The sequence below is a fragment of the Plecotus auritus genome (genome assembly GCF_963455305.1).
Source record: "Plecotus auritus genome assembly, chromosome: 7".
Lineage (NCBI taxonomy): Eukaryota > Metazoa > Chordata > Mammalia > Chiroptera > Vespertilionidae > Plecotus > Plecotus auritus.
In genome coordinates, this window is record NC_137774.1 from 72,742,867 (window position 1) to 72,752,745 (window position 9,879).

The following is a 9,879-nucleotide window of genomic DNA, read 5'->3' on the forward strand; positions in this document are numbered from 1 at the left end:
TGGACTACAGGGCACACCCACCTTCCCTGACAAGGACAGTTCCAGCAGCCATGCACTGAGCATTTACTTCAGACCAGGCACTTTTCATACATCATCTCATTGTACTCTCATAACCACACTTTGAGATGAGAATGGTGATTATCTCTATTTTATAGATGAAGAAATTGAGGTTCAGATAACTGATCTAACTTACCAGGGTCATGATGCTAGCACAGGGGAGAGGGAGAGACTGCACCCACTTGGCCTGGCTCCGGAGCCAGTGCTTTCACCCCCATACTGTCCGGTCAACACCATGACCTGTGCTACCACCACTAAGGATCCCCAAGAAGCCTATAAGAGCTCCAAATAGGCCCTGGCCTGAGCACTCCTACAGCTAGCCAGGTTGGTCCACAGGTGAAAATGCACAGGTACACATCTGTATCTCAATAGAAATTAGGATTAGGACAAACAGATCTTAAAATTTGTGGCAATTAACTTAAAAGCACAATCTTGTGAGAAAAAAATATAAGAACTTTAAAAGATAAATACTGCACATTCATTCACTCAATCCCTCAAGTATTTCCGGAGGGTCTAACATGTGCCGGGCACTGCTCCCAGCAATGAGAATATGGCTGTGAAAAGATCTTACAAGCTCTTGCAGAGCAGAGCTGCTCACCTTCAAGTTTCACTGGAAGATGCGGACTTGGAGGGCAGAAGATGACAATGAAGAGCAAAATGACAAGCAAAGGAACAAAATCACCTTAATTAACTGTTTTTGTTAAACTTACATGATTTTAAATTATATGTAAAAGTGTTTAAAAGGAACAAAAAAGACAGAGGGGCTCTGTCTGCGGCTCCCCATGTGGCTCACTGCAACTCAAGGGCTTATAAACCCCTGCTCCCCGTGCTTGAGGGTCAGCAGTCAGTTCAGCTCAAAAAACCTGTGCTGCTGCTGTTAAACTGATCTTGTCCTAAAACTCCTCAGAGACAGCTAAGACTAGTACAACCCCAGTAGCCCAGTGCTCCTAATGGATCCTCAAAGCATTAGTCGCATATGAAATTAGGGCCCCCGCAGCGAGGGCCAAATTGTAGTTTTATTGGCACACAGCCACATCCATTCCTGTATTACTGTCCAGAACGGCTTTCTTGCTAAAAAGGCAGTGTTGAGTAGCTGTAACAGATCATAGGGTCCACAAAACTGAAAATAGGTCCTCTGGCCCTCTACAGAAAGTCTGCCCACCCATGTATTACATAATAAAGGTATGGGGCCCTGGCCAGTGTATCTCAGTAATTGGAGCATCAGCCTGAGCATCAAAGGATCATGGATTCAACTCCTAGTCAAAGGCATGTACCTGGTTCCGTCCCACCCTGGTCAGGGGGCATGTGGGAGGCAACCAATCCTTGTGTCTCACATCAATGTTTCTCTCTCTCCCTCTCTCTCTCTCCACTGGAACTCCCTCCCTCCATTCCACTCCCTCTGAAAAATCAATGGGGAAAAAATATCCTTGAGTGAGAATTAATAACAACAAAAAGGGTTTGGGAATGGTGCAAACTACAGCCATCAGTACACAATGGTTCTGGGAAGGCCTGAACTTAAGTTCCTTGGCTATTTCCAATCTCATTTGAGAAACACCTCTTCACATGCCCTTTGGTTTCTTGAAATATATTCGAAGTGCTGGTTTGGATAAGATAAAAAGATGGCATCTTACCCTGGCCTGGCTGGGTAGCTCAGTTAGTTAGAGTGTTGTTCCTATATGCCATGGCTGTGGTTTTGATCCCCGGTCAGAATGCATAAATAAGTGGAACAGCAAATGATCTCTCCCCCGCCCCCCCCCCCCCAAAATCAATGGGAAAAAAAAAAAGAGGTGGTGTCCTGACTAAGGTTACCCCAAGAATCAAAATGGCTCATAAACCAAGCTTTCCTAATCTTGCTTTATGCAATAGGTACATTTCATTTTAACAAGGCATACTTTGGCAAAATCATTTTTAACTATTTTGTGTGGTTTCTTTTCCTTGTTAATCCTTACCCAAGGATTTCTTTTCCATCGATTTTTTTTTTTTTTTGAGAGAGAGAGAGAGAGAGAGAGAGAGAGAGAGAGAGACATCAATGTGAGAGAAACATCAACTGGTTGCCTCCTACACGCAACCTGACCTGGAGCCCAGGGATCAAACCTGAAACCCTTTGGTGCTCAGGCAAACGTTCTAACCCCTTAATCACACTGGCCAGGGCAACTGTTTTGTTTTCAAACACACTAAATAAGAATACAAAGTTGGCATTTATGTAGCCCCACATAATATTATACTTTGTTACACTACCATAAGGACACAAGTCAGAAGTTTTAAAAACACTGGTTAGTCCAACTGATGTGGCTCAGTGGTTGAACATCAACCCATGATCCAAAAGGTCACGGCTCGAGTGGCACTGCACATGCCCTGGTTTCTGCACATGCCCTGGTTTTGGGCTTGACCCCCAGTAGGGGGTGTGCAGGAGGCAGCTGATTGATAATTCTTATCACTGAGGTTTCTCTCTCTCTCCCTCTCCCTTCCTCTCTTTGAAATAAATAAAAACATTTACAAATAAAACAAAACACTAGCTAACAATCTCAGCATCAACTTCTGACTGTAGAATTAAGCCTCAGTCCCTTTAGAACTCATTTTCAATTCTGTTTAAGAATTATAGCATCAAATCTGAATGTTAAACAGGAATGATAATCTTCTGATCAACTGCCAAAGCACCTTGGTGGGATTCATTCCCATCACCCCTGAGGAACTTCAAATGGAACCACTGTTCTCACCCTTCTCAGTTATTTAAAAGCCTCTACTTTTCTAACAAGTAAAAGCAAAGCAGAGTCTTGACAAGCCTTAGCCCTAGAAGTCTCTACAAAACTTACACTTCCTATTTAGCCAGAACTTAGTTAAGAGATGAAATAATTTGACGGCCCTCAATTATTCACTGCAATAACCACGAAGGTAAGACCAAAGTGTAGGCCCCAAATAACATCCTGTTGCTGCCAAAACCAGAGGGAAGGGGGAGTCTCTGCCCCCAGCCTCAGCAGGAAGAACACACCCCTGCTCCCCCCATAGTGATACAAACTTTCCCCATAGGGATTTAATTCACTTGCTATTGAAACTTGCCAAGTACTTCAGTCTTCTGGGTTCATGATTAAAGCAAATTCCATATTTATGGATGTAGACTTATGAAATGAATATACTAAATAGACCTATTTACTTTACTGATTTTGGTTTGGTTCTGGTTTTGACCCTCTTACTTTGGGCAGATTACCTCTCTCAAGTATGGTGCCTCACCTAGAAGCAGCAGGAATAGTATCTCCCCTTCCTACCTCATAGGATGCCATGAGGAACAAACTGAGATGGAGAGAAAAGCACTCTGATGCATAAAGCACTGCACAAACAAAAAAGATCATCATTTTATTGTAAAAAGTATTTTGGTTGATAGCCGTATTTACCACAAGCTTTCTTTTAATATAGTTTTCTATTGCACTTACAGGGGTTCACATAAAATGTAATCATGATTGTTCAGGGACACTTATACATATGAGATATACCTATCTTCAATTTTTAGAAGGCAGCCTTATTAAATTTTCTTTATAAAATCTATTTGTTGTACGTAAATTTGGCCTCAATTAAGCTGACCAAAAGAGTCAATTAAGCTGACCAAAAAAGTGAAATCATGAATCCCTGCTGTTGAAAGACTAATATGCTGTTATAATTTGGACATATTAAATGAACAAGTTTCCAAAACATTCAACTAACTATATACTGGTAACACAAAGTCCTACTTCTTATAAAGGGTGCCAAATAAAGGAAGACTAGTTGTGACAAAGTGTTTAAGCTTCTTCCTCTTGCTGCCCTCCTTTGGGGCGCATTCCCTATTTCCTGTTCCCAAATCACCTCTGCATGTTCTCCTCAGCCTTTCTGACCTCTCCTGCCTGCCATTGGTGGCAGTGGCATATCACCTGGAGATGTTGCCTTACTTCACAGTGGAGTGTTTTATACACATCCATGCACCTCCTGGTAGACTGCAAGTGTCTGCCAGTCATACAGCACTTTGGGTGATCGGCTCACCAACAGCAGGGGTTCTGTTCTCTTGGCCAACTGCCAGCCCCCAGACTCATCACAGGCCAGTCCCCACAGATATGGATGCACAGCATCATGGCAGTCCAAGTAGCTCTCTCTTGTTTCTCAGGACTCTTCCCAATTCTAACACCTCAGCTCTTCCCATGCACAGAGTTCCTCTCCCTCAAATTTTACCACCAGAGCAGGAAACACACTTTGTTCCTACTGGCTCAGTTTTCTCCTGGAAGCCTCAAACACACAATTCCTCACTAAAATAAGATTGAGTCTCAAGAATGTTATTCCCAGGTCTCACCTCACTTTCCCATCTAACCAAATGTCTTCACTCCTTTAACTCTTTGTAGTATAATTCCATTAGTCCTTTATTTCCTTAATCTAAGGCCTTAAGATCTGTCTTAGACTACTAGTTACAGGAGACAAAGTTGTATCTTGTTTAATTTACTCGGTGATTCCCTCCTTGGCCCCCCACACAAATTCACCCTATCATAATAACGTATCTTATGAGGATCAAAACTGGAAAGGAACGGGAGGAAAGTGGGCAAGAATGGAAAATCCTTTCTAATAAATTTCATTGTGATTAGCAGCACAATAAATATCTGACCATCCAAGTAACCGAACTACTCAACAGGCCACCATTTGGACTCTTATCTTGGAAACAGCTAGATGTATATAGTGGGACAATCCTTTTTGTTAAGTCTTAGTTACTAATTTCTTCCTCTGTATAAAACAAAATTTGCAATACCCTCATTCAACAATAGCAAAGCTGCAAAGCCATCCAAAAAGTTATGTTTCAGAGAATAATCTTCAAAGCTGAACTTGCCTGGTATGATCTACATTTCACTCAAACACGGCAAGATTAATCAAGCATAAAGGTCTGTTCATCAGTAAAAGGGCATTTAAATCACAGCTGTTTCCACAATTCTCACCTCACATTAGTTGATTTTATAAAATTAACATTAAATTCAAATCTTTATCAGTTTTTAAAAGTCTTATTAGAGACTTTTATATTCCGAGACATATTTATTCCTTCCCACTGTTTAACAAATTTCATTTTAATTAGACAAGAATCTCCTTATGACAGATTTTTTTAAAAAGTTGTTTGTCTCACTTCTACATTAACTAATATTCTAAGAATTGTATTAAAACCGGAACCATAAAATTCAAGTTTTGTTATACAGAAATAGATTTTCAGACCTCTAGCAGAAATATGCTAGTGGTCAGTCAGAAATATTTGCAGAAGTTGAACAGCTGTTGTCTGCTGCAAATATGAAGGGATTGCTACAGCAATGTAATTCAATTTGAACCATTCATTATAAACTGATTTTCAGATGCTGCTACTGCAAGATGGTACTGGAGAAATGCAAGCTACACCAGAGATAGAACTGTTCCCACGCGGTGACAAGTTTTTACTGCAAAGGAGAGCTCTAAAAGAGGAAATACAACTAGTTCACAATGCTACCATGAACCAGCCCAGAAGAACCCAGAATTATTAAATAAACGGAAAACTAAAACGATCATTACCTAAGAAACTTTTCAAGAAAGCCGTTTAATGAAAAAAAAAAAAGATTTATTCAGTATCCTGATAAAATATTTTTTAAGAAATCATATCTTGATTTTTACATACCTACACTTGTAAAAGCAACATGAGCTCAAATGGTGATTTCAGCCCAAGTGAAGCTGCTATTTAACTTTCTTTGAATGTTACACTTTTGTAAAATTAAACACACCACAGCAACTTTTAGGACATCTTGCTAACTAAGTTTGGGGTTGTGAAAAAATGGAATGATTTAGGTGACCAAACAAGAGTTTTCAAAAATACTCCAAGAAACTTCTAAGTTGTAACTCACAGGCTGGCCGCTGCTCTGAGTGTCTTCTGGTCGCAGCATTGTGAATGTCACCAATTCAGAAAACACTTGGGGTCCGCTGCGCTATTTCCTTCTCTGGCCCTCAAACTAACTTAATCTCCGCTGTCACCCCTCCAGACAGCCACGCGTGTGTTGACACACGGCGGCAGAGGGAGGCGTACGGAATCACCACGCAAAATAAACACGCTCCACTTTACTTTTCCTCGCTGGAAGTACCATTCGGTTTCCACGCGAGAAGGGCTCACTAACTCCGGGAAACCCGAGTGCACCGGGCATCTGCCCCTACCTCGGGCCAGGACAGTCTCCCCACAAACTTCCCCTCTCTGGCGGGGCTCCGGGGAAGGGGCTGTGCCGGCCTCCACTTGGAGGGGGGCGGGGGGGGGTGCTCCGCAGGCACGCCGCCGAGTTCGGCTCTCCCGGGACACTCACCTTCAGGGGGATCTGACAGCGACCCCCGAGGCCCCCGCCCCCGCCCGGGCCCCTCCTCACCTGTGCTGTCATTCGCCGGGAAGCCAGGCGAGCTGAGTTTGGCTCGCTTGGGGTTGGGCGGTCCGTCCAGCAAGTTTTCGGCCATTTTCACCTGCTCTCGAAAACAGCCCCGAGAGCGGACGGCAGAGCCGGCGAGGGCTCCGGGGCAGGGGTCGGCGCCGCCCCGGCCGGCTGCGAGGGGAGAGGAGCGAGAGCGAGCGGCGAGCCGCGAGCGAGCGCCGAGAGAGAGGGAGGGCGCAGGGCCGGGTGGGGGAGGCGGCGGCCAAATCTCAGCCACAGCAACAGCGCCCCGCAGCGCTCACCGCCCGCCCCCGGCCGCCGCCGCCGCCGTCGCCGGCCGCGGCCCCCTCATCCCCTGCCCGCCTCCTGAGCGCGACACTCCGCGGCGGGGGCGCCCCGGCGGCCCAGCCGCCCCCCCGGGCCCGGCAGGCAGCGACGGCGCCCGGCCGGCCGGCTTAGGCAGTCCCGGGGAACATGGTGCCGCCGCCGCGCCGCCGCCTCACTACACCCCCCCCCCGCGCCCCACTTAATTAATTCGCTCGCGGCCCGACGACCGAGGGGCTCCGGGCTCCACTCCCCGCCCGCAGCCTGTCGCCGTAAGAAAAAACAATGCGCGAAGCGGAGCCGCCGCCGCCGCGCCCCCCCCACCCCCCGTTCCGCCGCCGCCGCCGCCGCCGCTGCCGCCGCCGCCGCGGCTCCGGGAGGCCGAGCCGAGAGGGGAGCGGGGCTGCCGGAGCGGGCGCCGAGGGCCGGGCGGAGCGGGACGGCCGGGCGGAGCGGGGTGCGCGGGCGGTTGTGGGGCCCGGGACCGGCGGGGCCGAGTAGATCGCGCTCGAAGCCCCGGTCGGGTCCGCGACAAGATGGCGGCTGTTGATTCCTCAATTAAAAAAAAAAAGAAAGTTTTTTTTCTTCTCTTTCCAGAGCCTGAACGGGGAGGGGGAGGGGGCGGGGCACGCCAGTGCGTCACCCCCCCGCGGCGTCACCACGCACGGCCCCCGCTCCGCCTCCTCCACCTGCGCCGATCGCGACGGAAAGAGCCGAGCGCTCTCGGGCGGAAGGGCCGAAGGCCCTGCAGCGGAGCGTCAGGCGGCGAGGCTGCGGGGCGGCGGCCGGGCCTGTGGGACCCCTGGTTCCCGCCCCGGCCTCCACCTTTGTTCAGACTCCAACTGGGCTGCGGGGCCCATCAAGGGCTGGGGGCGGCAGCCTGGCCGCGGACCAAACCCCCAGGCGCGGAGTCAGCGCCGGCCGGGCCCGACGGTCCCGGGGACTGCCCGGTCGCGGCAACTCACTTCCCTGCCCGCGACGTCCGGGGCGACCCGAACCAGGCCTGCTCACTTTGCCTCGCCAGATGCCAGCGATGTGTCGTGGCCTCTGCAGGTTACAGAACGCCCTCAGGTCCGCCTGCGAGCTGGTGCATATGGGGAAACCGAGGCAGGAAGTGACAGGACCAGGGTTCGAACCCCACCCCGAAAGTGAAGTGAGGGGAACGCAGAACTCCTGAGCCCCTGAGTCCCAGTCCAAGGCGACGGGGTCCCCAGGTCCGACACCCTCATCTATAAGGGGAGGTGGTGAGTGCTGCCCCACCCTAGGCTTGGGCACGGCCAGCCTGCTTAGGGCCCGACAACCACTTGGGTACTCCGAAGGTGCTCCAGACAGGCGTGGGGTCCCATGGAGACCGGCTCGTGTGGCCACTTCCCGTGGGACAGTTACACAGAAATCTAAAGTGTTCACTTCTCAGTTTTATCTCCTCCTCAAAACTCATCCCAAAGTCCTTATCTGAAAGGTATCACCAGCAACCCTGTTTCCTAAGCCAGAAACCCGTGAGTCATGGAAGACTCCTCCCTCGCTCTCCGCACCCACCACGAACCCAGTCTCCCCAGTCCTTTACCTGGGGAAACGGCTCTTCCTCCCCATACCACTGACCCCGAGTCGTCCAGCATCACCCGGTGGCTACGGTGGCAGATTAGCACTTAAATGTCTTTTGCGCTCCACATTTCTCCCCACGGAGCACCACAGTTAACTTCCTGGAAAAAGAGGGAAAGAACTCCGTTTAAAACAAATAGCTCCTACACATAGCATATATATTCTCCTTTTAAGAATATGTACAACCTGTTTAAAATGCCATATATATTTAAAGAGAGATTGTCTTTGAGTGTCAAGACTGATCTTTCTACTTTTTTTCTATTTATATTGCTCAAAATCTTGAACTGCCCCACCCCTTCCTTGCATCTGTCCCATTTTCCACCCCTCATTTCATTCCACCATCTCCTCCCCACACCCACTGAGCCACTAGGAAGTCCCCATCATTCAGGCCTTCATATACTCTTATAGATGCTGTTCCCTATGCTGAGAATACATATGCCTGGCAAACTCTAACTCCAAGATCCAGTTCAAATGTCACTCTGGGAAGCCCTCCCAGCCCACTTAAAGATTCCAACAGCACCCTGGACATACCTGTGTCATTACTTTTAGTTATCCATTCATGTTGTTATTTACCCATCAAATATTCCTTGAGAATCTCCTGAGGTCATTGCCATTTTGCTGTTTTGGGGCAAAAAAGAAATTCCTATATATTCAAGGAGGCCAAATAGCAAGCCCTGGAAACCATAAGCAGAAGTATGCAAGAAGTCAATTTGCACACAAGGCAGGAAGTAAACGAAGCTGCCGCACCCCGTATGGGAATGTGCCATGTGTCCCTCTCACTATGAATCTTTGGGCTCCTTGAGGGCAAGGCCATGTTTTAATTACAGGACAGTACCCTCCAAAAAGCAGGTTTGTAGAATTTGATGAATGAATGAATCAATGAATGAATGAACATTTTCAGGTCCCCCTGAGACCTAGAAGCCTCCAGGCCTCCAAGAAGGGTGGGTTCCAACTTAAAAGGCAGCTCCAGGCTACTACCCCACAGAGGGGACAACATGTCAGGTCATTGAGGAGCCTCAGCTAGGGCCTGCCTTGGTTTAGTAGGGTCATCTGGCCCTCAGGGTCACTCAGTAAATAGTTTGTACAGCCATGTGCACATGAGCTTGTACTATCCCCCCATCAGTGGGCAGCTATGGCATGGGTCATGCCCCATTTTACAGAGGGGGAAACTGAGGGGACCCAGTCCCAATGACTTAGAGGTAAATAACTTGGACATATCAGGGCCAGGCCAGAAACAAATCTTCAGACTCCAAACCCATGCTCCTCCTGCCTAACCATTCTCAACACTAACACATACCTTCTCAGCAGTCCCTTTATCTATCACATTTGTATAATTTTTATCAATTCCTCTGTTATTTCCTTAGAGCTGCTTTTTCTTTTCTTTCTATTTATTCTCCCCTTGGTCTGACTCTCATCCAAGAACACTATACTCAGACATTGATGGGGGAATATCAAGGGAGGAAGTATGGTTTCTGCCTAGACTTAGCTGGGGATCAAGGTTGACACAGATGAAAGGGATTCAACACTG

At 48.1% G+C, this 9,879-nt stretch overlaps 1 protein-coding gene across 5 annotated transcripts in view; it reads right to left on the reverse strand.

Moving 5' to 3' along the window:
• The window catches only part of CREBBP (CREB binding lysine acetyltransferase), a 158,396-nt gene extending 149,966 nt beyond the window's left edge, over positions 1 to 8,430 (reverse strand). For 2 of the 5 annotated variants that reach the window (XM_080680089.1, XM_080680088.1), the window contains exon 1: positions 6,429 to 6,628. In XM_080680089.1, the coding sequence (XP_080536215.1) occupies positions 6,429 to 6,513 (85 nt within the window). In that variant the 5' untranslated portion in view covers positions 6,514 to 6,628. Of the gene's footprint in view, positions 1 to 6,428; positions 6,650 to 8,316 lie in introns of those variants that run through there. The other 3 variants (XM_080680087.1, XM_080680091.1, XM_080680090.1) reach the window with 3 other exon arrangements.
• Between the last annotated feature and the right edge of the window lie 1,449 nt (positions 8,431 to 9,879).